The sequence below is a fragment of the Corvus brachyrhynchos genome, unplaced genomic scaffold, assembly GCF_000691975.1.
Source record: "Corvus brachyrhynchos isolate BGI_N302 unplaced genomic scaffold, ASM69197v1 scaffold11, whole genome shotgun sequence".
NCBI lineage: Eukaryota > Metazoa > Chordata > Aves > Passeriformes > Corvidae > Corvus > Corvus brachyrhynchos.
Genome location: NW_008236965.1, coordinates 7,948,469 through 7,975,053, shown reverse-complemented (window position 1 = coordinate 7,975,053; position 26,585 = coordinate 7,948,469). Strand labels below are relative to the sequence as shown.

The window sequence follows — 26,585 nt, the reverse complement described above, 5'->3', positions numbered from 1 at the left end:
GTTGTTGGAGTGGTTGTTTTGGGTTTGTTTTCTCATGCTCTTACAAGGTACTTGTTTTTATTCTCTTTTGGGCTCTGGTCTTCTGTCCGTTTTTCCCTGCATGTGGATAGCAGACTACTTGGGAAAAAATAGTCTGCTCTGAGGGGTAATGAGCATGAGGCCTCTGAAGAAGCTGACGTGTAGAAGCCTTTGATGTTTTGTGCCAGGCTTTCCAACCCATGGGAATCTCTGAGCAGTTTCAAGTGCAAGTTGAACACTGATACATACCTACACATTGCATGGTTTACAGTACCTATTCCTGTATCAAATGTTTTGAAGCAACAGCATTGGCTGTAGCATGTGCACAGATGTGCTTCCAGACTAGTAATGCGTCTTACGTGAAATGACACTCCCCAGGAATGCATTAAAAGCCAGTACTTTTGGAAACAGAATAAAGCCAGGGAACCATTTGGAACCACATGGTGCTGCACCGGGTCACCAGCCACCCACCATTACCAGGGAACATCAGCCCAGATGGCTGCTACGATGTGACTGGGTAGTTCTGTGACATATATCTTGGTTTTAGAAGAATGACCAAAGACTAGATAGGACCAGTGACTTGCCAGTGATTCCTCTGTGGAGCTGTATATAGTATCTGTCCTTACAGTGACTGTTATTTGGCAGAGAAGCTCTCTCTGGCTTTCAAAACAACTGCTTTTGCAAATAATGAGACTACATAAATAAAAACAGAATTTAATTTTCCTTCCTTCATTTTTCACACCTAGATTTTAGGAACGATATAGTGAGATGATTTTTGACAGTTATGCCAATAAAGACAGGAGAGAGATCAGCGAGATAGCATTTCTTATTGTCTCTAAGGCCTTTTATAGCCATGCAGATTAACAAATTGCATCACACTGAAGGAGAAAAAGCAATTCAAATACTTTGCTTGGTTTTGATTAAAGATGTATAAACCAGGTATTATCACAATGAAATGAATGCATGAGTTCTGTATGAGGAAGTAACATAATTCACAGCGACATTAACTGCTTTTTAGTTAAATAATTTACTTTGTGCCATATGTACATATCCATTCAACTGCAAGCAGACTTATTGTAATTTTGAAATTGTGGGAGGAATAGAGAATCCAGGAGAATCTTCTGGTGAAATGAAATGTAATTATATAGTGTTGGTGCAAATGCTTTAAGGCATGAATGGGAAGAGATGTTTATTCTTTCTGCTGAAGCAAATTTGATTTCTTTCAAATCTCTGAAAGCCCTTATGACATGAGCTAATCAGGGGCAGCTTCCATTGCCAGGCAGTGCTTTTGTAAAAGTGTGAGAAGAATCTCTTATCAAAATATTTTCAGATGTTGCTATCAATTCATTATCTCTTCTGTACAGATGGCACAACCAGGGTCATTTTGCAAACCTCTAAAATATATTTTTTAAGTTTAGGCTATGGTAAATTAAAGTTTTAGAACGTCACCCATTCCCTTTTAACTTGCCCCTTTTACTTGAAATAGCATTATGAGATAAGTAATACATTTCAATATGGGAGGATGGCAATCATCTAGCATTCTTCCAGCATGTTTCTCTACTCCACAAGCTGTATTAAGCTGGACTTTCAATATGAAATAATTTGAATACAGTATATGTAGCCACTTTAAAGTCCTACATGTTTAATTTGCATTTATAATATAAATAATAAATGCTGTGTAGTATATGATTATGAGAAATTCTGTAACATCAATTTAAATAAAAGCATGACACAATAAAAATGGTTTTGGTGTGAATATAGCATTTCAGGGAGATAGTATGTGGAGCAGAAGCTTTTGGCTGATTTTATGTACAAAAGGTTGAGCCTCATGGCAATTTCAGCTCCTTATTTTTGCCACTGCTGTGATCTTACTGATTTTTGGACCTCTACATTTTTGTCCTTTCCCTTGTGGAAATCTTGTTTCTTGTCAGATCTGGAGGGAAGTTGATAGAAGGAAATATATAAACTGGCAAAAGCTAGTAAAAAGTCAATCCTATGGAGAAAGCAATAAATTTTATGTCAGTTTTGCTCTGAGCCAATCCCTTGCATGGTCTGATGAAGTTGCAGAATAGTTTAGTATGGAAGAATCCTCTGAAGGTCAGGCTGTCCAGCCTCCTGCTCAGATCACAGCTAATACCAGGTGACGAGCAGCGTTGCTGCCACACTGAAATATCTGACTGATTTGAGAATAGGGTTGCAACAGAGTTGTCTTGTCTTAAGCTGCCCTGCAACTGCACTTGAAGGTGCAAGTTGAAGTAACATTTCTTCAACCTTCAAAAGTCATACTTTTTTGATTCCTATTGGTGTTTAATTCCAAAGGAATGAGGTACTTCGGTTATTTCATGGATCTGGTTTCTGTCATTCAAATAAAGACCAGAGAATCCCAAATAAAATTAGCTGAAAGGAAGTGTAGCCCTTCTCATGTGGACTTAAAGCAACACTGGTTCCACTAAAGTGTAGTTAGTTAGTAGACTCTTCAAGATAGAGGGGTCTGTTAGGTCAGCTGATTGCCGTACCCTTGTTTGCAAGAGGTGCTATTGGTTGTGTTTATTTTGCTTTATTATTTTTATTGGTTGTGCTTACTTGCTATTGCTATTGCCTGGGAGAGGATGATGGGGTCTGCCTTTGTTTCCACTTTGGTTTTCTCTCTGTTTGACTCCATGGACCCTGACCATCTGTACTTGTGCATATTAGCTTGCTTCTGTACTCCAGTCTGGAACAAACTGAGCAAACAGTTGGGATCCAGGCAAGAAATTAAAGGAAGCACACCCAGATATCAAAGCCTGCAGCATTATTACTGCTTGGCTTGAAACCACAGGTCAGTCTCCAGAGTGCACAGCAGAGCTGGGAGAGAACTGCTAGTCAGAAGTCTTTCTAAATCTTGTTTATGTTAATATGACGAGGTTGCTAGAGCAGTTGAAATTACCAGGTGACCCATCTAGTGGATGAGGGAAACTCTGAGGATGTAGGCTACTTGGACTTCAGCAAAGTCTTTGATATTGTCTGCTGTGAGATTCTCATGGAAAAGCTGGCAGCCCACATCTTGGACAGGTGCACTCTTGACTGGATTAAAAACTGGTTGGATGGCTGAGCCCAGAGAGTAGTAGTGAATGGTATCACATCCAGTTGGAGGCCAGTCACTAGTGAGGTTCCTCAGAGCTCAGTACTGGAGCCAGTCCTGTTTAATATCTTTATTGATGTTCAGGATGAGGGGATCAGTAAGTTCACAGATGACACTAAGTGGGGTGGGAGTGTTGATCTGCTGGAGGGTTGGAAGACTCTGCAGAGGAATCTGGACAGGCTGGATCAATGGGCTGAGGCCAACGACGTGAGGTTCTGTAGACGAATAGCCTCAGTGCAGGTAGCTCGGTGTGCAGCTGCAGTGTGAGCTGCAGGTTGAGCTCTGTGGGGTGGGAGCTGGCGCTACAGGCAGGAGGCCATGCACTGCTAACTCTTTGCATAACAAAGGGCACAGGGACCTGTGGCCCAGCCACGTGACTGGACACTCAGACACAGCAGGAGCTGAAGATCCCAGACTCCCTGTGCTTAGACTGTAAGGGTATAAAAGGTTTCTTTTTTTCTGAGTCCATCCTTGGAGGCGTCCAGCTTGAGCTGTTATTTTGTTATTACACCATGATTAAATTATTCTAAGCACAGAGACCTATGAGACTCTGCTATGGGAAACTAGGGGCTGAGCTGGTAAGAAGACCTGGTCTGACTGTGAGTGTGGGGTGTGTAGCTGTGAAGGGGCCTCGGTCCTGGTTTAGGTGGTGTGAATGTGACAGTGACTCCTGGATGGTCAGACAGGGACAGTTGAACAAGTCTAAGTTGCTGGCTCCTGCACTTCAGTCATAACACCCCCTGTAGTGCTACAGGCATAGGGAGAGTGGTTGGAAAGCAGGCCAGTGGAAAAGGACCTGAGGGTGTTGGTTGACAGTAGGTTGAACGTGAGCCAGTGTGTGCCCAGGTGGCCAAGAAGGCCAACAGCATTCTGGCTTGGATCAGAAATAGTGTGACCAACAGGACCAGGGAAGTGATTGTCCCGCTGTATTCAGCACTGGTGAGGGCACACCTCAAATTCAGGGTTCAGTTCTGGGCTCCTCACTTCAAGAAAGACACTGAAGTGCTGGAGCGTGTCCAGAGAAGGGCAACAGATCTGGTGAAGGGTCTAGAGAGCTGAATCATATGAGGAGCTGCTGAGGGAGCCTGGAGAAAAGGAGTCTGGGGAGACATTACTGCTCTTCTTAACTACCTGAAAGAAAGTTATAGCACAAAGAGGGTCGGCCCCTTCTCCCAAGCAACTAGTGACAGAACGAGAGGACACAGCCTCAAGCTGCACTAGGGGACATTCAGGCTGGTCATCAGGAAGAATTTCTCTGTGGATAGGGTTGTTAAACATTGGAATAGACTGCCCAGGTGGAGTCACCATCCCTGGAGGTGTTCAAGAAATGACTCTATGTGGCACTTAGTGCTATGGTCTAGTTGACAAAGGTGGTAATTGGTCAAAGGTTGGACTTGGAGGTCTTTTCCAACCTAAATGATTCTAGATCACATCATATTTGGATATCTTGGACACCTTATTTTTTAGTAGTGCTTTTGTATTTAGTAAAAAAAATTATTCTAGACTTCTTCCAGGTGCATCTGGCAAGCTTAATTCTTTTCTCTAAGGTATGTTATCCTGCATATAATATCAGCTCCATGATTTTTGGCTTGTGAAATCATTATGTTTAGGTTGTCCTTGTTTGGCTTAGTAGCTATGCTATTCCTGAAACATGAAATTCTTAAATGTCAGCTTTTGCCCTGTACAGAAAATAGAGGTAACATGTTTCTGTCCTTTGATAACTAGTGTAGCTCACAGCTTCTCGAAGCATACATGGTACAGTATTTCTTTGCAATAAAATGTGTTATGATATTCTTCAATACTCAAATACTTACCTACATTTTCTTTAGTAGTCTTCATCTTATTTTTTCAGGGCCTGCTGTGCTTAGAAGAGGGAACTCAGTTGTGTTTTCTGAAAGTTCACCTCTGTGCCTGTTGCATGCCTCCTGTCTGGCCTGCGTGCTCCTCCTTGTACACCCAGTTTTCATAGCTGGCCAGCAATGTGGAATGGCACAACACAATCATTGATGATATTAATGGCATATCAATCAAGCATCCTGCTTATTAAGGACCACTAATTTATACCAGATGCAAAACTGAGGCTCACAGCCTGCTAATCAGTTTACTTCAAAATAAATAAGCACAGAAGATGATCAGACCATTCAGCATTTTTAAAAATTATTCTTTTCTTTTGTTATGTTTAGCCTACCCCAACCTTCTTGTACATGTGTTCCATAAGTGTTTGCTCTGTTGGAAGGTTCTGAAAACCATCAACGGATATAAGTAATTCTAATGAAAGCCATGATTGTTGTTATGGTGTTGTTCATCTTTCTGGGTTTTGAAAAGGCTGCTGTTATTTTACCTTAAAGCTACCATAGTACATCAGGCCATAATGAAAGTTTGAAGTCAAAGGAGCCACCTTCTGCCCTGTAGCTATGATGTTATATAGCACTTTATTGAGCATGTTGCATTCTTTCATCTCTAAGTACAGAAACAATGTTGACTGTATTCACAGGGGATTTATGTGGTACTCACAAAAATATGAGCAGCCCAGCTGCTGCTGCTTCATTCATGAGGGCACTTGCCACTTGTGCAAGGTGCCTTTACTTGGGGTGAGGGCTGTGAGCGGAGGCAGCCCGTGCGCTGGTTTAGTGCCTGCAGCCAAAGGCTGACTGCCGCGCGCATCCTCGGGCATCTCTGCTCCCAGGTGAGATGCCAAGGGGAAAAGAGGCAGAGGAATCACGCTCTCTGGCCCACTTATTCCTGAGTCCCTAAAAGGGACATCCAATGAGATTGAATGGCAGGCAGTTTAACAGTGATAAAAATAGTACAACCTATATAATTAGCAAATAGAACTCTCAGCTACAGGTTACAGTAAAGCCTAAAATGCTTCATAGGATTCAAATGTACATTTGAAAAGTACATTTGTAATAAGACTTTCACTATTAAATTACATAGGATTAAAAAAAAATTAGAGCAGATATAAAATCTTATGTTTCAGACAAGCGGGTGAGTCAGCTGCTGACTGCCTAGGGCTAGGACGAAACTTCCTGTATTAATCAGGTTATTCTATAATTACAAGGTTTCTTGCACCTTCCTCTGAAGCGGGTGTACTGAGTGCTGTCAGAGAAAGAATACTGGACCAGGAGGACAACAGGTCTGATTGGTATGGCGATTCTTGATTTTTTCTATCTCTTTTATGTTGTTTTTTTTTTTTTAATTCCCTTGTCACTAATACAGACAGTTGATATGAATAGTGTGCTGTTAGAGAAAGAGTGCTACTCTGCTTCTTTCTGCATACAAATTTGCTTTCTGTTGCTAAGGGTTTGACCTACTCAAGGACAGGATCATATGGTGGAAGGGGGAGTGGGTCTAGAAGAGATGAGCAGCAGCAGGGATACACAAATGCAAGTGACTGTTTAAAGCAAACCTGAATAATTAGAAATGAGAAGAAGGAAAATTATATAGCAACCTGTTTATGTCAGTGGTTTGCCTAGAGACTACTTGGGTATGGTGAAAAAGAAAGTATTGCTAAATCAGCTCAAGCGCCTGAAAAGAGAGGATGATTTAAAAATGGTCCTTCCTCCACAAAGAGATGTTGCTCTATCCATAAATATCGCAGTCATAAATATGACAGACAAAGTGATGTTAATACTGGCTGGGATAAATAGTTTTTATAATGGAGAGAATGATAGCAAGGAGATGACGGTTTGTGGGGTTGTTTTATTTTAACTAGAGCATGGAAAAATGGAGAGTTCACTGCATTGTAAGGCAGCTGTACCTAACCTGGTAAGTGTGCTGTAACTCAGGAGCTAGTCACAGCAGCATGGCTCTGTCCCTCTCTTCTGGCTTGCAGTTCTTGAGTCCTCTCGGCACACACACGGAACCCTCAATGGCTGAACCAAGACTATTTCTCACACTGGAAAGGTGAGGGGGTTATACAGGAAGGTGTGAATGTGGGTGAGATTCCCCAGAAGAGAAGAAGGTTTTGCTCAGTCATTTGCCTTGGGTTGCCTGGTGATTACACCTAAGTGGAGTACAGAGAATCACACTGTGGGCCTCTGCTACAGCAAATTCGATGTTTCCGAGCTAGTCCTCTGTGTTTTCTCCAAACACAAACTGGATGGGGACACCATGAAATTCAAAGAAGTATTGCATCCTGAACACTGTTACTCTTGTATGTTTGACGGTGGATTAGGAAGGAATGAAACTTCTGGAGCAGAACCTGTATAAGGAAAATAAATCAAGGTACCCTAACCCAGGATCACAGTGTACATTAACACAGAGAGGTGCAAAGATTAAATCCTCACTATTTTTGGAGTTCACAGTGTTCTAGGTAGGTGTTTCATTTGAAATAACAGCATCTCATCCATTAATTGCAGCATGTAAATGCTTTTGTAGAAGCATTGCTTTGGTACACCAAGATACCCTTCCTGGGAGTGTAAAACAAATTAATTCTTGTAAACAGTTTGTGCAAGACTGATAGTCCCAGATGGAATCTGCTTTTTCAAGCATCTCTCTTGTAAAACAGTGTGGTCCTTACAGAACTGAGATTAAAAGTGTCAAGTTCTGGTTCTGAAAAGCCATGCAAGTGGTTGGAAGAGTGGTAGTGGTTTGTAAGAAGCTAAGTCTTATCTTGGGTCACATGCTGGAATCCCAAATGATGCAAACTCAGAGACTCTGCATATGAAGTTAAACCAGGCTACGTAAAAATAAAGAGGGGAATACAGCCCTAGAAACACCTAAAAGGTGTTTTCTGCAGCCTGTACACTGGGGCCTTAGTGGCCATGAGCTTGAAAAATTAAAAAAGGCAAAGCTGTCTGATACTTGGTGATGGAACTGAGACCTTTCACAGCAAAGTCTAGGTGAAAACTTCCCCCAGAATTTCAGTTACAACATGAAGAAAAAAATGTGCAGGAGCTGGGTTATAGAGCTGAAAAAAAAAAAAAAAAAAAGAGTTAGCACAGTATATTGCTGCTGTTTTAACTGCATAGGTGAAGTTCACCAGTTCATCATGGTGTATGTACAGAATTTAAAATGAGTTATTTAATGTGTTATGCCATGCCAGGAAATACCATATTGATGATACCTTTCCAGCAGACATTCATATACTAAAGAACTGCATGCTGAGGTATATGGAAGCCAGCACTTAAGAAGCCTAATTTATCCTGTTGGATTAATTTCTCTCATATTAATATATTTACAGTATTCTGTAAAGAAAATCGAGTATAAGCCTCCTGTGAAAAGTTCTTGTCTGTATTTATATTGTAGAACAGGAAGATAATTTGTTTTAGAAAGACAAGATGATACTGCCAAAAGCTTACTGAATTTTAATTCTCGTTTAGTTTTTAATTGCCCTTCTTGCAACAAAATACTGCCTAATTATACTCAAAATTCTTGGCTCCCAAATCTAATTCTAAGAATCCTCATATTTGTATGTTGTCACATACATATAAGATTCAGGTAAAGAAATAGTTCAACTGAAATTAATCTAGTCACTGACAACATTATGACTCACTGCAATATTTTGAAAGCCATTTATCTGAAGTTCGCTGAATCCTGGACCGTTCCACAGAATAACTTCAATTTAAAATAAACCAATCAAACTGTGTCGCTGCGCAATTAAATATCTCCATGGTAACAGGGATTAAGCTCATAAAGTAAAGACCTGCTGACAGTGCAGAGATTATTTCAAATTTCTGGCTCTTCCAGCAGTAGACAAATGAATTTACATTTTCTGTAGTGAACACTGGGAGACATAAAATGAAGGCGATTGAGCTACTTCTGTGGCATCTTGGAACTTCAGACAGTATTCTCCTGACAGGAGAAGTAATTAGCTGGAATTACAAGTAGCAACTTAGCAGACAGATACAAATAAGCATTTGCTCATGGGATTTATTTAGCATTTCATAATTAAAACCTGGAGAGGCATATTATTTAGGATACAAATAGCATGGAAAAATCTTGCCATAGTTTAAAAAATTTAACAGCATAATAACACCATTTTTCTTTTAATTTTTAAGTGATCTTAGGTTCACTTAGGAGAGAAAGTTATTTGCAGCTCTGCTATCAAGTAATACTTTTAATATAAAACATATTCTTAAGTTGTAGTGCAGATAGACACACTGATATTCAGCGAAGACACAGGATGATGTTTTAGTCAATCCTGACATATTTTTGATTCTCTCTGACTCTATTCCTAGCTTTTTCATGTGTATTTATGAAAAGAACTGGAAATGCGTATCTGCTGGCATGTGTAGTTTTCAGCTTTCAGTGATGTTGCTTAGGGTTGGTTTGTTTTTCTTTTCTCACATTGGCTTTTGGTTTGGCTCCTAGGGAAATAGAATGGTTTGGAAGGGACCTTAAAGATCACTCAGTTCCAAGCCACCTGCCACGCAGAGGGACACCTTTCACTAGACCATGTTGCTCAACACCGGATCTAGCCTGGCCTTGAAAACTTTCAGCAATGGGGCATCCACAACTTCTTTGGGCAACCTGTGCCTTCCAGTGCCTCACCACCCTCAGAGTAAAGAATTTCTTCATAATAGCTAATTTAAATCTAGCCTCTTTCAGATGGAAACCACTGCTCCTTGTCCTGTCATTGAATGCCCTTGTAAAATGTCTTTCTCCAGCTCTCCTGTAGGGCCCCTTTAGGTACTGGAAGGCTGCTCTAAGGTCTCCCTAGAGCCTTCTCTTCTCCAGACTGGACAATCCCATGTCTCCCAGCCTGTCTAGATAGGAGATTTGCTTTTCTGTCAAGCTGTGGGAAGTGGAAGTGAGCTGCCCCCAATATGCAAATGATTAATCCTGTAGCTCTTCATTCAGTATTAGGAAGATGTAAACTCTGCAGTGCTTCTGCATTCAGAATATTCTTTCACTATTTTAAGCTCACAGTATCTTGAGATGAAAGGTGTATGCTTCCCACCACTAGTGCTTGCTAGTTTGAGGTTGGTCTTGGAATCATGCTGTTCTCATTCTTTGTGGTAGGATGGACTTCCCACCCTTGCGCATCAGATAAGACACTTGGAAAACATTTTATGAGACCAGGTTGTAGACAGACACACAACTGCACCTCTTCAGTCAGAGTTAGGATTTACCTAGCCTGTCAAGCAACATTTTGTTGTCTGCTTTTGATTATGGGAGTCCATACAGTCTTTGATGTCTTTGGTTCCCTGTTCATTTCAAGCGTAAGCTTAGGTCTCTGTGTGTAAAGAGACAGGTTTTTTAGCTGTGTTTCTATGAAGAGACATTGCTTCAATTGTCCTAGTTGTCTGACGCTCAGTTTTGTCAGCTTTATGTTAGAATGTCTTTCCTTGCATGTTGAAGTGCATTTTTTTTCTTTGCATCTTGGGATGAAAAACATTTGTTAAAAATTCATAATAAATACAGCAGATACATCTAAAAGTCATCATAACTAGCAGGTTCCTAAAGGAAGAGATGAATACTGAGCACATTTTGTAGGAATGAGTGTAGAGTGTCTGTTTATGGTGGCACTCTTTAGCCATTCAAAAAAGCAGAAGCCCATGTTAAAGTTAGCTCCTGGCATAAACATCCAGCAACTGTAGAAGGAAGAAGTACTGAAACATTGATGAAACTTAAGGTAAAACCAGAAAGTCAGGGGTATATGGAGGAGGTATCTTAAGAAACAACTTCAAAGATAAAAGAGATGGTTTCTGAGGAGTGCTCTATTAGATAATGCAGTTCCTGGGCTTGATCAGGTGGGAATAACAGTTTTACCTGCAGTCTAAGGAGGTACTTCATTTTTCTGTTCCTTCTTATAATCCCTTTTGTGCAGTGTTTTCTTCTTGGTGCTGTGTTTATTGGTTTTATTTAATCCAGTGTGTGCGTTGAGCTGGACAGAAGAGACTTAGCAAAAAGCCATACTGATAAAAACCATTTTGGGTTGGACCATGAGGGGCTGATTCTGGAAGCTCATAGTAATGACATTTAGGGGTTTTGTTGCATGATTCCTGTTGCCAACACCCAATGAAGATGCAGTTCCACCATTTTAACCGTGTCCTATGGAAGTATGAGCTGATGATCTATCTCTGAGAAGGAAACCATAAGAGCATAGCGCTGGTGTTGCGCACTGACAAGTTGCAACTTTCCAATCAGGAATCTTTTTAATTAAAATATACATATAAAAAATAGGGGCTTCAATGCCTTCAAATGGGCCAAAATTTTGGCTAGCTCCTGAAAAAGATTTAGTTCCCCAGATTGTCACACTGTGACTAGCCAGAAGTTTCTAAAAGGCTTTGAACAGTGCCTGGTCAGAGGAATCCCAACATCAGTATCTTCAAGCTCCATTTGAGACAGTCCTGTTAGTTTCCCTGACTAGAATTAATTAATGCAAGTGCAAGCTAATGGGCAGATCATAGAAACAGCTGCTTTCATGGCATGAGCCTTCAGGAACACTGTTCCTGAAGGAGGAACCCTATCACCTGAACATAATGTGTAATAGCTGCGCAGCTGGTTTCTGAGCCCTGCCTCTGTGACTTGCATAGGCAATTGAGCTCTGGGCCGAAAGCCTGGGTGCCGTTAGGGAGAGTGACAGGACAGGGCTTTGTGTAGAGCTGCTTGGAGGGGGAAGTTTGGTTGGATGGCTTGATTTTTTTTCCATAAGCTGCTTTTCCAGCTAGCTGTATGCAGAGTGAGCTGGCATATCCAGGACAGACTTAGAAAGAAAGGATGTCATGACTGCCCATGCTCAAGATTCAGCAGTCTAAAACAGCCAGGCAGCAGTTAGCTTAATGGTGCTGTTATTTGACTTTGAGCTCAAATTTAAAGAATTGATCAGCTAAACCTCCAGGGAAATTTGCTCAAAAAATGTTGGGTTTTGGTCACTGGAGTTTTTTGTTATTGTTCTGTTTGGGTTTGGAGTGGGTTTTTTTTGTTTTTTGTTTGTTTTTGTTTTGGGGTTTTTTATTTGGCTGGTTTGGTTTGGGTTTGTTTTTTTTTTATACTACAGGAGCACAGGAAGTCTACCACATAAAATTGGGTTCCTCATTTACTAGGTGGTTAGATTTTAATTAGCAGATGCTAGAAAGACACTGATTTTATTCTCATTATGCATTGCAAAGCTAAAGCATGAATGATTAAGTGAATCTTCTAAGGAGGGATTTACTGTCACCCTCTCCTCCCCAAATCTCTGTCAAAGCTTGAGAACTGAATGTGAACTTCTTCATAACCACCATTCAGTGACAAATTAAAAAGCTAAGTGTTCCACAGGTTGCCAGACTAGAATATTGTGCCATGTTTGAAAGCCATAATGATATTTTAATGTAAATATGAATGATAGGAAAGTGATTTTCTGTCAAGCGTTTGGCTAGATTTTCATAGAATACAGCACAAATGCTGAATGCTTCTGCTACATGGAAGAATAAAACTTACATGTTTGCACTGACCAATCAGTGTCTTATTCCCTAATGAGCTTTTAAGTTCCTTGGATTGACATTCTTAGCTATCATAAAGGCTAGCATGGACCATCTGAAAATTTATTTGGCTTCTCCAGCAGGTTTAAAACTCAGACTGATCTTTCTGCTGCAACAGCTAAGCTGCTACTGGCACCTGACTTTGCTACTTTAAAATTATTTTGGGATAGATTTGCAAGACAGCACTTGCAAGTGGTCTATTGGTGGCATTATAGAAAGGCTACTGCTTTCAATAAATCTGAAAAGCATTATTTTTACTGGAGAGCTAAATGTGAATATATTTGAGACTAAGGGGGATTCTCAGGAAAAAAAAAAAACCACATTATAGGGAGAGGAGAGAAAGGCAGCAGAAGCCAGGAGTGGTTTATTCCAGTACCAGTTTTAAGATTCAGCATGATGGTATAGAGAAGTGTGTGAGTATGAGAGACATGTATGTGTGTATATACACACATACATACATCTCCTGCACTTGTACAGGGATTATTGAAGATGCTAAGAATTGTAAAAATGTGTTACATATTTAAAGAAGACATTTTAAATCATCTGAATTTATAGTCTAGTTTATAAAGTCTCAAATCTTTCAGTGATATGCGTGCACCTGAAAACTGATACAAGAGAGGAATAATTAGCTGAATAACCACATCCATAAATACATTACCAAAAAAGCCACAAAGTTTGGAAAAGTGTAAGGAAAAGTTAAAAGGACTGACCAACATTGAGAACTTCTTGAAAAGCAGAAACTAGAGGGCTGTAGTGAGGTTTGTGGATGTGTAGCACGAGTTAGTTCTTACAGTGGCTCTTTTTCCATATAAAAGAGAAATGGGGGACCTCTGTGTAAAGAACACAGGCAAACACAGTAAAATTCAAAGATGTGATTAAGGATTAATAACAAAATCTTCCCAATGATCTAAAAGTAAGTGTTCAAATGACTGAGGAGAGGAATCTCGATTTATTAGCTGATTTTCTGGGAGACATCAAAGTTTCTTCATTTGGGTATGTCACTGGAAAATGCTGTTGTAGAGATAGGGAAGTATTATTTATTGCAGCTAGACATGTTTGAGAGGGGGGATTCAAACTGTAACAAATGCAGAAACTACTGTTAGGATGGTTTTGGTGAGGGAAAAAATGAGAGGAGACAAGAATGTCACTGTCGTCCCCAGGGATGGCGATAATCACGACACAAATTCAGGTCCAGGATGAACGTAATTATTTAATTAATTATCACCTCGTTTATATACCTTGATTCGCAATAGAGAAATGACATTATTGGGTGCTTGACCATACACCTCCCAGAGCGATTGGCTGAATGCTACAACGCCTATTTCAAAATATTTCCTTCAGTGAACCAAAACAAGACCGTGCAGGTGCAAGATAGAGAGTTATTTACAGAACAGTCTTTCTCTGTTTCTCAGCTAAAGCATGAGAAAAGAAAACTTCACAAAATGCTTCAGCAGCTGGAAAATTCCTCTGCTCCTGCTCTTTAGCATCTACACAAGAACACATAGATTTGTCTAATACAGCAAAAGTTAGATCAAGAGGGAATAAACACCAGGAAGAAACAAGAAATGTTTGAAACAAAAAGTAATTTGTGGCAAAAAACCTAAAGGCACTATATATTCAAATTGCGAGAGGGAAGACCCTTAAAGATTAGAGCAATGGAGTTCATTTCCAAGTTTGCCGTCAGAGCACTGGATTGAGTAATCCAAAATGTATTTACACTGATTATTGGTAAATATTTGAAGGAGGATATAGGACACAGTTTATATGATAGATTGTAAAACAGCAAGCAATTGGAGATGGTGGCAAACCAGATCATTCCCATTCCTGTTTTCCTGTGAGTCAAGTGACACTTTACTTCTTCTTTCTGTAGAATATGAAATCTAAGCAACACATTTGCAAAACAGACTTAATCTGCTGTACGCCCCTAGAACCTTTTGCAAGTATTAATGAAACATATTTAATTATCTCTGTTAGACAGATTACTCAAGGCAATTTAGATTGCCATATAAAAAGTGGAATAAAGATCAGTGGTTTTAGTTACCATATGGGTAATAAAAATACTTGAATGGGATGATATTCAGGGAGATGATATCATTTGACCAGGCTTTTGGATAACTGGATAAATGCTCTTTTCTAAATGTTGTCTCAGAATGATGAATAAGTCTATTTTAAAAAATGCTTTCATTGAAAGATAGGAGAGGAAATATTTTTTCCTGAAGTGTTTATACGTAGTATCAGCAAAATGTTTTTCTTTTTCTGGAAAACGGGCATTATCATCAATCTTATTAAAGTATAAAAAACGGAAGTAGTCTGGAAATATAAGGACAAGTTAAAGGACTATTTCTTACTGGAAGTTTTGAGTTTTATACTGTTTTCCGATAACAACAGGGATCAGTTATTAATTTCATCAGGATATGCTGGTTGTCCTCTTCTGCCCACCTATCTAAAAAAGCAATTGCTGGTATCTGATATAATTTTTTTGAAACAACATTTAGGGAATCCTCTTGCTCGTGTGAAATTCTGCATAACTTTGGTAAATATGTGTGGTATTCTTGAGTGAGCAGACTTGTGTTGCCAATAATATAAATGGTAGTGCTTTAGAAGTGTGATAGTTAGACAGCTCTTCAGAGAAACAAAACCCAAGAGTTGGAATTTGTTTGGCATGCATATGGCACTAGTTGCCAAAGCCTCCATAGTTCAGGCAACGTGTGTAATAATCAGCTTCCTTAGTCTAATGCTACAAGTTACCGTCACACAGGTTAGTTTGGGGGTTTGGTGGTTTTATTGGTTTGTTTTAAAGACTGGCTTTTATTTTCTGTGTTCAGTATCAATAGCACACTTTTCCTGGCATTTAGAGACAACAGTTTGCCTTGAACAGGCTATCAACAATTTGCAGTGTTGTGGCACAGACCCTACAGTACCTACCACAACTACCCAATACAAGGAAATATAGATATAAAATAGTGTCAAACAAGTGTTGGCATCGGAGCAGGGCAACTGGGTACATATGTCCAGAATGTTCTGGTGGATATTTTACGTGCTTCATCACATCTCCTTTCTGACTGGTACAATGTCTCTTTCCCTCCTTATCCTACTATATAGAATGCTAATACTCTTTATGAGTTCTCAAGACATACATATGTTATTATTTCAATTAAAGAAGAACAACTAAAATAATGATAGTCAAATGCAGAAAATGTTTTAAGAGAGGATATCTAGATCAGAAGGGATTCCTCCCACCCTGGTCTGATGGCACCAGGCTGCTGCCGTCCCCTGTACCGTGGTCCAGCTCACCATGAGACTGAGCATGCAATCCATATGACTGCACGCAAACACACTCTGGACTGGCACAGATGACCACCAGGATCATGCATAGAGGCAACCAGTGCCTCTGCAGGCACCACATCAATACAAACAGCCCACCCATGAACAAGACCATTACAAACAGCCTGATCCTGTTCTTATGCATCAGCAATTGGATCTTGCATGTTGGGTGATTGCTATTGGGTCATGCATACACCTGCACTTGCAACCTCCCCATATTTCTGCAGAAGTGGGTCTCACGAGTACCTGATCCACGCCTGTGGTCTTCCCCACAGCAGACCCTTGTCTCTGGTCTCTCCAGTGCCACACTCCAGATTACTTTTCCCCATTGGTTCCACTTCCGTAACATCTGCACCTAAATTTGGTGTTTGTGAACCATCACCTAGATGCCATTAGCCTTACATAGTAAGACCTATACAGTCCCCTTTGCACTGTTGGCCTGGCAAAGTGAGTCCCCCAAGGACTGGCTGTGTTCCTCTCAAACGTGACGATCTTCCACATGGTTCCCACTCACCTGCCCATGGCACCCAGCCAGCTCTCCCTGTGCCCTCTGTCACTTGTGGCACTTCTCGTTCTGCTGTGTGTTACAGCTGGCTGTTTCTCTTGATGTGCTTTCTAGTTCTTCTTGGTTGATTAGCTGCACCTTAATCTCTGTGTGCATCAAAAAAAAGAAAATAAAAATGATCCATTATGAAAACAGAAGTTGCTGTGTTTACTGCATAGTCCCAAGAACTGTCAATTCCAAATTCTGTCAATCAACCTCTGGGAAATAAAAGGCGGCACAATATATCACAAGTTAGAACAAAGGTGTTGCTTGCCAATTTTCAGTGATGTTTGGATCCTAATTTAGCATTACAACTATTGTGTTTTAATTCTTTCTAACAGTACTTCAGGAACTTTAATATTTTTATTTCTATGTGCTTTCTCTACAGTAAATGAAGATTGCTGTCTAAGCCAGATACTGTAGATTTATAAAAAGCGATACTGCTTTATGTGTGTTACAATATCTTGGAAAAACTTGAATGAAACTATCAAGTTCTTCACGATCTCATTCCTTTTACAAGGGCTGCTGAATACCTCTCATCAGCAGACCCTTTTTAGCTATTTGTAACTTTACATGCTATCCTTGACTGAGGTGAAAAGTTTTGTTCCCATCTCTTTTCTGTGACCTAATTGGTATTTTGAAAAATGTCTTCCCTTTCTTGGAGAAACAGAAGTTGTTTTGCCAAAGTGCCTTACAAAGCTTGGTTCCCAGTGTTTGAGACAGATGTTTGAAACATGACCCACACATCCCCTTGCAACCAGGGATGTAATTTATATTGTTGCTGTGAAGTTTAAGAGCCTTCTGAAAATTTTGGAAATTGCCAGAAACTCAGAAGGACCGGTAGTGCCCATGTAGTGTGTCCAAAAATCACACAGCTAAAAAGAAGTATGCTGATAGTGACTGCTGGGCATCAGAATGGAGAGCTGAGGAGGAAGCTAGGTAAAAATATGGACAACACAATTTGAGGAGTGTGTGACTGGCAGGACGTGGTTTAACTGAGTTTAATGGGACAGTCATTAGGAACCATGAGAGGAGGAGGATTAGGTGGAGAAGAATTGGTCTCATAAGGAGATGGGAGCTAGAAAGATGGAGGACAGGGGAGGTAACAAATGTAGTCTGTAATTTTTTTGCAACACAGTGGCATTGTCTCATGATCTGGTTATGACCTGTAATAATCCTTGCTATTGTTCTGCCAGTTTTACTATAAATATTTTGCTTATGAATTCTCTGTACTTAATGCCTGTCAAATGGATAGGGGCATTAAGTCTGCAGCATGAATGTTAATATTTTTTCTAATGTCCAAAACACTTAGCCATTTGTTATATGCATATATATATTTTGTTTACATTATTAAAACATTTTTAGAGTTCAGGAGTGACATGAATTAAGTATTGCAGCTCTTGCTAACTGAATCAAAATTTGTCTTACAAAATTATATTATTTAGTTGTCCTGAAATGTGACTGGTAGTAGTTCTAAAGTATTCATTTCATGCTGTGTTGCTGCCTTTCACAGAGGTGTTATTAGTATTTTAATTATGTATATCATTGCCACTGTCAATATGAGACCACAAGATGAATACAACACAGCTCTCCTGCACAGACTACGTTTATGTTCTGTGTTATTGTAGACCTTTAATAATATAATTCTACAAACTCTGCTGTTGAATTTAGACATTAGTTGTCATCATAGGAAATAAAGAGACAGATTCTCTGCCATAAGTCAGGTTGACTTCATTAATGTCAGCAGAGCCCCACTGATTTACACGAACAGAAATGACACAAAAGCACTTCTTATATTTTACTGCGTCTCTCACGAGTTGCACTATTGCAGTGTTTCATGAGTCCTTGAATAACAGTTCTTTTTCTCATTTTTTCCATCTTTTCCTTTCTGTGCTTTCATTGTTTTGTCAGCCACTTGAGCTCAAAAATATCCTTACCTATTTTGAGTAAGTGTAGGAAAAGGTTTGATATTGTGGTGTTTGTCCATAGCTATCATGGAGGCATTTCAATTTTTACTTTTTCATTAGAGATATTAGTCAAAGTGTGCTTTGGGCTTTTGTGAATGGGAAGCTGGCTGCCTGTAGCTTTTCTGGCTTCATTATGCAATAATCCATGCATAAATGTTTATGGATGTGAATGGCTGTCCTGTCAGCCCCATAGTAGAACCCAAACTGCAAATAATTGAGCTTAATAAGGCCTACTGAGTTCATTATGGGGACCTTGATGGGCATCTCTGACCATTATGGGGTCATTTTTCTGGATCAGGGTCTCAGTTATGACTCAGGAAAAAAAAGGCCTAGTCAAAAAAAAGGAGTTTCTCTGCACTGCACAGTGATAGCTGCTGTGAATCCTGTGATCAATGCACCCCAGTCAGCCTTAACTGAGCTGGCACAGGTACAGATCTTGCTACGGCAGCCTCAAGTTTTGGCTGGTGTGAAGTTGGGCAGGTTGAGCCTGTGCTGTGCGCTGCAATGCAGCAGCTGGACTTCCCACAGCACCCAAGTGCACTGGCTGAAAGCTGTATAGATTTCAGATTTCTCACGGCTCACTACTCAAGTATTCACTTTTATAGATAGTTGTCCTTAGTGATGGACTCAGATTTTCAGCCTGACCTATCTTCTGATTGAAGTACTCTCTAGGGATGTAGTAGTCTTTTCTGCATGAGAGAATCTCATATATTTTGTTGCAGTTAACAGCCTCCATCTTTTACTCCTGGCTTGTATCAGCAATAGCATGGCCAGCAGGACTAGGACACTGGTGAGGCCACATCTCGAATCTTGTGTTCAGTTTTGGGTCCCTTACTAGAGGAAAGGCCTTGAGGTGCTGGAGTGAGTCCAGGGAAGGGCAATGGAGCTGGTGAAAGGTCTGGAACACAAGACTCATGAGGAGCAGCTGAGGGAGGTAGGGGTGCTTAGCCTGGAAAAAAGGAGGCTGAGGTGTTACCTTACTGCTCTCTACAACAGCCTGAAAGGAAGTTGTACCCGGATGGCGGTCAGTCTCTTCTGCCAGGTGACAGGGTGAGAGGAAGTGGCCTCAAGGTTGCTCTAGGGGAGGCTTAGATTGGATTTTAGGAAAACTTCTTCATGGAAAGCATTGTCAAGCAGCAGAATAGGCTGCCCAGAGAAGTGATTTTGTAACCAACCCTGGAAGTATTCAAAAGACCTTCAGATGTGGCACCTAGGGACATGGTTTAGTGTTGGACTTGGCAGTGCTTGGTTAATGATTTGGCTCAGTGATTTTAAAGGCCCTTTCCAACCTATATGATTCTGTGATTCTATGAGAACTTGCAGCTTTATTCTGGGAATAATTGTTTTTTCAGCTTGGTTGCTATTTTGGATCAAATAAAATGTAATGTGTGTGACTGTTTCTTCTCTTCCTGGTTGTTCCCTGACTAGAACAAAAAGTACTCCACTTCTTCAGTAATTCACATTTTTCTACACGAAATGGCCCATTCAAAGCTAGATTCACAAAACTGCCTGAAGATTAGAGGCATTTGTTTTTCAAAGTGATTAATGCCTTTGTGTTGGTCAGTTTTGTCATCTACCTGGTGAGATAAGCTCATGATTCCTGTTCCCCGCACAAGATCATCCAGCACTCGGCATTTTTTTTTACAATGGTACAGCTTCATGTTGCATAAATGTGAATTAAATGCTCACTGAAGCAGAGCAGGGACCAAGTATGACACTTGTCAGATGACTCATTTGGCCTTGCTTCAGCTTGCCTGTGGGTAGTGTTTTGATGAGATTTAACTGATGGACTTTACAATGCAGCCTTATGCTGGGCGGGTCGCAGTCATTCTCCAGTGCCATGGGAGCTTGCTGGATGCCCAGACCCTGGGAAGCTGCAGAAAAAGCTGGATTTTTTTCCAGTCCCAGAGACGGCTTCTCCTGGGAAGGAGTGAGCCCAGTTTGAGTCCCAGATACTTCACTCCTCTGATAATTTTGAGTTTTTTACTTCAGCAAGTAAAAGGCCTGTACCAAACCCTACAGCAGTTAAAGCAGGACTGGCTCATTGCTTTCCAGGACTTTGGCTTTATGGGGGAGCTGAGGGATTGAATCCCAGTTGTCCTTTCTTTTATACTCTCTTACTGAGAGTATTAGCAGGCAGAGAGCAGCTGTGCCGCTTTCTTTATGGATACTAACGAATCTGGAAAAATTGGCGTTGTGCACATGTAGCTAATGTGAAAATGAAATAAGATCTGTTCTAACCTCTAGAGAAACCTGCTCTGCTACAAAATAACCACTTGATCTTCAATATATTTCTTTGAAAGCTCTCTTTGGAGATTAAATAATTATTTTTCCATTCAGTGAAGTGGAACAACCCCCCACCTTGTAGACTGAAGTCAAGAAAGGAGTCTGAAATAGTTAAAAAAGTTATAACAATTAACTGCCTTGCAACAGACCCTACTTTATTTTAATAAACCTTCAACTAAGTTGCATTAGAAGATCTCATTTTCAATTTCTTTTGCAAAATCACTTAAAATTTGATGATTTATTCTACATATATCCTCAAAACATTTTCTCAAAATTAATGTCGTAGAAGTATTTTTTAATCCACTGTATTATTTCTTTATTTTCCACATTTGAGAAAGTATTTTTTTAAAATAGGCACTGATTTTGCATGTGTGCTATAAGCCTTAAAAAGGGTGGTTCAGAGTTTATGAAAATGTGAAGTGTTTAGTGTTTATCCTTAGAAAAGAAGCACTTATTCCTAGACATCTGAAAAATCTTGATCTGTGGTCAAGCGTAGCTTGAATGTTGAACATGAATAATAGTAATAATTGTTGGGTTTTGTTGGGTTTTTGTTTTTTAAAAATTTTTAATTTTTTGTTATTTTGGGTCCAATTATATAGCTAATGGCTAACACACACCATTACTTTTTGTTGCCATTATCATGTCTTTCCTTAGGGGATAGAATGTTTGGGAAATAAGTCGTATATCCCATGAGATTTATGTTCATATACATACATGTATACAGAAAGCATAGCCTTTCTTTGAGGTAGTTAACTAAAAAACTAAATTCCTTGTTTGGTCTATAACAAGCAGTAGTGCCTTACTCATACCCTGCTGTGTATTTTACCTGTATTATGTGATTTGTTCCATTCAGTTTGGTTTATTTTCTAAAGGTACTTTAGTCTCTGTTATTTGGTGCATACAGAGTAATGCAAGTGATTTTAAAAATTTTTATATAAGATTAGAGATGAATATGTTATTAGATACTGTAATGTTTTGCATTTGCAGTAAGGTTGTATTTAGAAATTGAGGATCACCAGCTCTTTGGGAAGGCCATGCTAGAAAGGCAAGGAAGAGGAGTCATCTTTTGTGTGAAACAGCAGCTTGGAAGCAAAGAGCTCTGCTGTGGGGATAGGGGGTGAGCCAGATCAGTGTTTATAGGTCAAGAGTGGCAGGTAAACCAACATGGGTGATGCTGTAGGGAGTCTGCTCTAGGCTACTGTCGTGGTTTAGCCCCAGCCAGCAGCCAAGCCCCAGGCAGCTGCTTGGTCACTGCCCCACCAGCGGGATCAGGGAGAGAATCAGAAGGGTAAAAGACAGAAGTCTTGTGAGTTGAGATAAAGACAGTTTAATAGGAAAAACAAAAACCACACCCACAACTAAAGTAAAACCAGGAATTTATTCACTGCTTCCCGTGGGCAGGCTGGTATTCAGCCATCTCCAGGACAGCAGGGCCCTGCCATGTATAACAGTGACTTGGGAAGACAAACACCATCACTCCAAATGTACCCCCCTTCCTCTTTCTTCTCCTCACTTTATATACTGAGCATGATGTCAGATGGTCTGGAATATCCCTTTGGTCAGTTGGGGTCACCTGTTCTGGCTGTATCTCCCCACAGTCTCCCATGCACCCCCAACTTCCTCCACAGCATGGCGGTAGGAAGGGCAGAAAAGGCCTTGGCTCTGTGTAGGCCCTGTTCAGCAATAATAAAAACATTTCTGTATTATCAGCTGTGTGCTCAGCATAAATCCAAAACACAGCCCCATACCAGCCACTGTGAAAGAAATCAACTCGACCCCACCTGAACCCAGCACAGCCACCTTATCAGAAGGAAGTAGATGAGACCTTAGGACAATGGGAAGTAGCCTCACATTCACACACAATGGTCCTCAGGGGGGATGTGAACCAGCCTCATAACTTGCTGGTGTGCAAGAGAAAGCAACAGCTTTGTGGCATAGGTGATTGAGGGGCCAACACGAGGAGATGCTTTGCTGGATGTCATACCTAAAACAAAGGCCAGCTGGGGAGATGAAGGTTAGGAGGAACCTTCGCTGTAATGGCCATGATATGGTGGAGTTCAGGAGCATGAGAGGAGGGAGCAGGGCAAAATAAAAGGATCACAGCCTTAGACTTCAGGAAATCAGGCCTTGGCCTGTTTCAGCATCTGCTTGGAAGAATCACATGGTATCTTATGGTATCCCATGGCCCTGGAAAGAAGAGCAGTTCAAGATCGATCTTCAAGAAGCGCCTTGAGCTGGTTGATGGAGTCCACTGTCCTGCTCCGCTCTGTGCGGCGGGTGCACCCTCAAGTCAAGTCCTGTGTACAGTTTTGGGCACCACAATAAGAAAGATATAAAGCTGTTAGAGTGTCTAAGAGCTAAAAAGATGGTGAAGGGTCTAGAGGGGAAGCCATAGGAGGACTGGCTGGGATCACTAGGTTATTCAGCCTGGAGGAGACTGAGGGAAGACCTCATAGTAGTCTGCAGCTTCCTCATGAGGGGACACAGAGGAGCAGGCACTGATGTCCTCTCTCTGGTGACCAGTGACAGGACCCAAGGGAATGACATGAAGGTGTGTTGGGGAGAATAAGGTTCTTCACGCAAAGGATGGCTGGGCACTGGAACAGGTGCCCCTGGGAAGTGGTCACAGCCCCAAGCGTGACAGAGTTCAAGAGGCATTTGGACAATACTCTTGTGCACATCATGTGATTCTTGGGGTTGTCCTGTGCAGGGCCAGGAGTTAGACTTTGATGATCCTTGTGAGTCCCTTTGAACTCAGGCTATTCTATGATTCTGTCATCTTCTCCAAGATTTAATTTGGTTCATCCCAACAAGCAGGCAGCCTGGGAGCAGGGACAGATGGCCTAGAAGGAATAGAGATACTGTCCAGTCATGCAGGGATGGGTCAGAAAAGGCAAAGCTCACGTGGCTTGAATCTGGCAAGGGGTGTGAAGGGCAACAAGAAAGGATTTTAGACGTATATCAGCAGCAAAAGAAAGACTAGAGAAAATGTGGGTACACTGCTAAATGGTTCAGGCATACTGCTGACAGAGGACAGAGAAAATACTGAGGTACTGCGTGCCTTCTTTGCTTGAGTCTTTCCTGGCCTTTATGAATCCCAGACCCCTAAGACCAGAGGGAAAGTCTGGAGCAAAAGCTTGTCCTTAGTGGAGGGTGCTTGGGTTAAGGAATGCTTAAAATGAATGTAAACAAGTCCATAAGGCCTGATAGATTGCATACGTGAGTGTTGAGGGAACTGGCTTATTTCATAGTGAGGCCGTTCAGCTATTTTTGGAAGGTTCCTGAAAGTGGGAAAAAAACAAATACCATGTCTCTCTTCCAGAAGGGCAAGGAGTATGATTTGGGGAACTTCAGGCTGGTCAGGCTCACCTTGATCCCTGGGAAGGTGATAGAGCAACTTATCCCAGAAAGGATTTCCATACACAGGAAGGACAAGAAGGTGATCCAGAATAGTCATCATGGATTTACAAGGAGTAAATAATGTTTATGCAATCTGACAGTCTTCTAAAATGATGTGACTGATTTAAAGGGAAAGGAGTGGGTGTTGTTTTCTTTAAGTGAGGTTTTAAACAGTCTTCCATAACATCCTCAAAGACAAGCAGACGAAGTAAGGGTGAAACAAGTGAGGTGGATAGAAATGTCCTGAATGGCTGAGTCGAGAGGGTTATGATCAGTGGTGCAAAGTCCAGTTGGAAGTCAGTCACTAACGTGGTGCCCAAGAGGTTGATACTGAGCTCAGTCCTGTGTAACATCTGCATTAATGACCTGAAGGATGAGGTAGGGTGCACTCTCAGCAAGGTTGCAGGTGGTAAAAAAAGCCTGGGAGGAGTGTTAATACACTGACTGGGTGCAGTGCTGTTTAGAGAGATCCTGACAGGCTGGAGAAATGGGCAGGCAGGAACCTGATGAAGTTCAAGAGGGGGAGATGCAAGGTCCTGCATTGGTGGAGGAACAATCCCATGCACGATTATAAGTTTGGGCCTGACCAGCTGGAAAACTGCTTGGCAGAAGAAGATTGTTTCTGCTGTACTCCAAACTGACCACTGATGCCTTGGGAGGCCACCTAAGAACAGAGACTAGAAAAGAATAAGGGAATAAAGGTAGGTATTTATTTGAAGGGCCTTCAAAGGTACGCCCTGGGGAGCCAGAGGCTATTGCCAAGATGGACCCCATGATGGACGACAGGTCACAAGTTCTTCACACTTTTGTAAGTTTGGTTCATTTGCATAGCAGGGTTAATTCTCCAATTAAAGCTTCAGTTAATGATGTCGTTTCCCCAAGCTTGCCCCCCCTTTTAGAGGCTTTGGTTTACCTTTTGGGCCTAGGACGGCCTGGGCATCCTTGTAGAGCAGGCCTGGAGAGGCATTGTTATGTCTACCTAGCACGAGAGAGCAGAAGTTAACAGGCTACAAGAAACTTCAGAGTTACGCACTAAGAGGTACAGGATTTGAAAAATATGAAAGTTAAAACCTAAGGCATCACCATAAACTAGGAATGTGCTCTTGCAACATTGGCAGCCAACAGCATCCTGGGCTACATTATGAACTCTATTGCTAGCAGGTCGAGGAAGGTGATTTTTCCACCCTGCTCAGTACTGGTGCGGCTGCATCTGCAATCCAGTTCCCCAGAGAGGTTGTGGAGCCATCATTGTAAGAGGTGCTCACAATCCATCTGGGCACATTTCTGGACAACCTGCTCTGAGTGGCCCTACTTGAGAAGGGTCTGGACTAGATGATCTTGAGAGGTCATTTCCAGCTTCAATTGCTCTGTGACTCCATAGCTTCCCTGATACACCTTCTCATCTTCCAGGAATCTGTTAGTAGATTGTTGGTGCTTCCTGTGCAGAAGTTGTGCTTAAAGAATGTTTGCATTTTAACCAGAAACTGGTTGATGGTTGTTAGGTGTATTTAGAGGGCCGTGTTTATTAATATTTCTAGACATGATACTTCTATTAATGTGTGAAGAATGAGACACAAGAGAATGATACACTTAACATCCCAAAAATTCTGTTATCACAGTTTTTATTACTGTTATCAATTATTTTGCACTAAAGCTGCTAGAGACTTTCTCAAAAAGAGCCTATTTTTTTAGACACCATTGAGATAGAAGCCTTTGTAAATTAAGCAGTACTGTATGATGTTTTCAGGGACAAGAATTAGATGGGGCCATCAGCTGAATTATTAGAATGGTCCTTGACATGCTCATGCATGTGCCACTCAACAATTTCCAAATAAACTGTGACAATAGGTTGGGATTTAGTATAGGCTGTAGAGGTCTTGTAGTCTCCATAAGACTTTTTTGACATCATACCTTCTTTTGTGGAATTTAAGAGAATAACTACAATGAAAAGTACAGTGCAGTAGTAATGTTGGTACAGACTGCTCTGTGCCACTTGCTCTCAGAGCCAGTGAACAGCCTCTGGCATAATTAATTTACTGGTATTGCTATAATGACAGAAATGTTCTAGGCCAATAGTGTTTGCGTATTACTGGGAAATACATAATAGGGAGGCTGGCGATACTGGGAATCTTCTACTCCATTTGCAGAAAAAAAATGAGTTATCTGTTGAGAAGTACCTGGGAAATGATAAATGAGGAAGTGCTTTGAGAGCACTTCTATCTTAGTAAAAATCTGTTTTTATTTTTCACTATACACAAATATCCAGTTTTGTCAGTTATCCAGCTGGCAGAAGTTATTTTTTGCCAAAGGAGTATTTCTTTTTCCTAGAGAACCCATGTTAAAGGAGTTCTTTTTCTTCGAGGCTTGGTAAAGGATACTTTAAACACATGCTGTGTAAACTTGAAAAGGTGCACTGTGTTGTCATCAAATCTTACAAAACGTATAAAGTGTGAAGTTATTACCAAGCTGCTTTAGGCTTTGCATTGGTTAAAAATTTTATGGCAGCCCACAGCCAC

General features: G+C 40.9%; 1 protein-coding gene across 3 annotated transcripts in view; it reads left to right on the top strand.

Annotated features, from left to right (window-relative positions):
- The window catches only part of FRMPD4 (FERM and PDZ domain containing 4), a 343,499-nt gene that overhangs the window by 227,904 nt on the left and 89,010 nt on the right, over window positions 1-26,585 (top strand). For 2 of the 3 annotated variants that reach the window (XM_017728505.1, XM_017728504.1), the window contains exon 3: window positions 6,201-6,284. The exons of the other annotated variant lie outside the window; for it this stretch is intronic. In XM_017728505.1, the coding sequence (XP_017583994.1) occupies window positions 6,201-6,284 (84 nt within the window). The remainder of the gene's footprint in view (window positions 1-6,200; window positions 6,285-26,585) is intronic. 3 annotated transcript variants of the gene reach the window in all.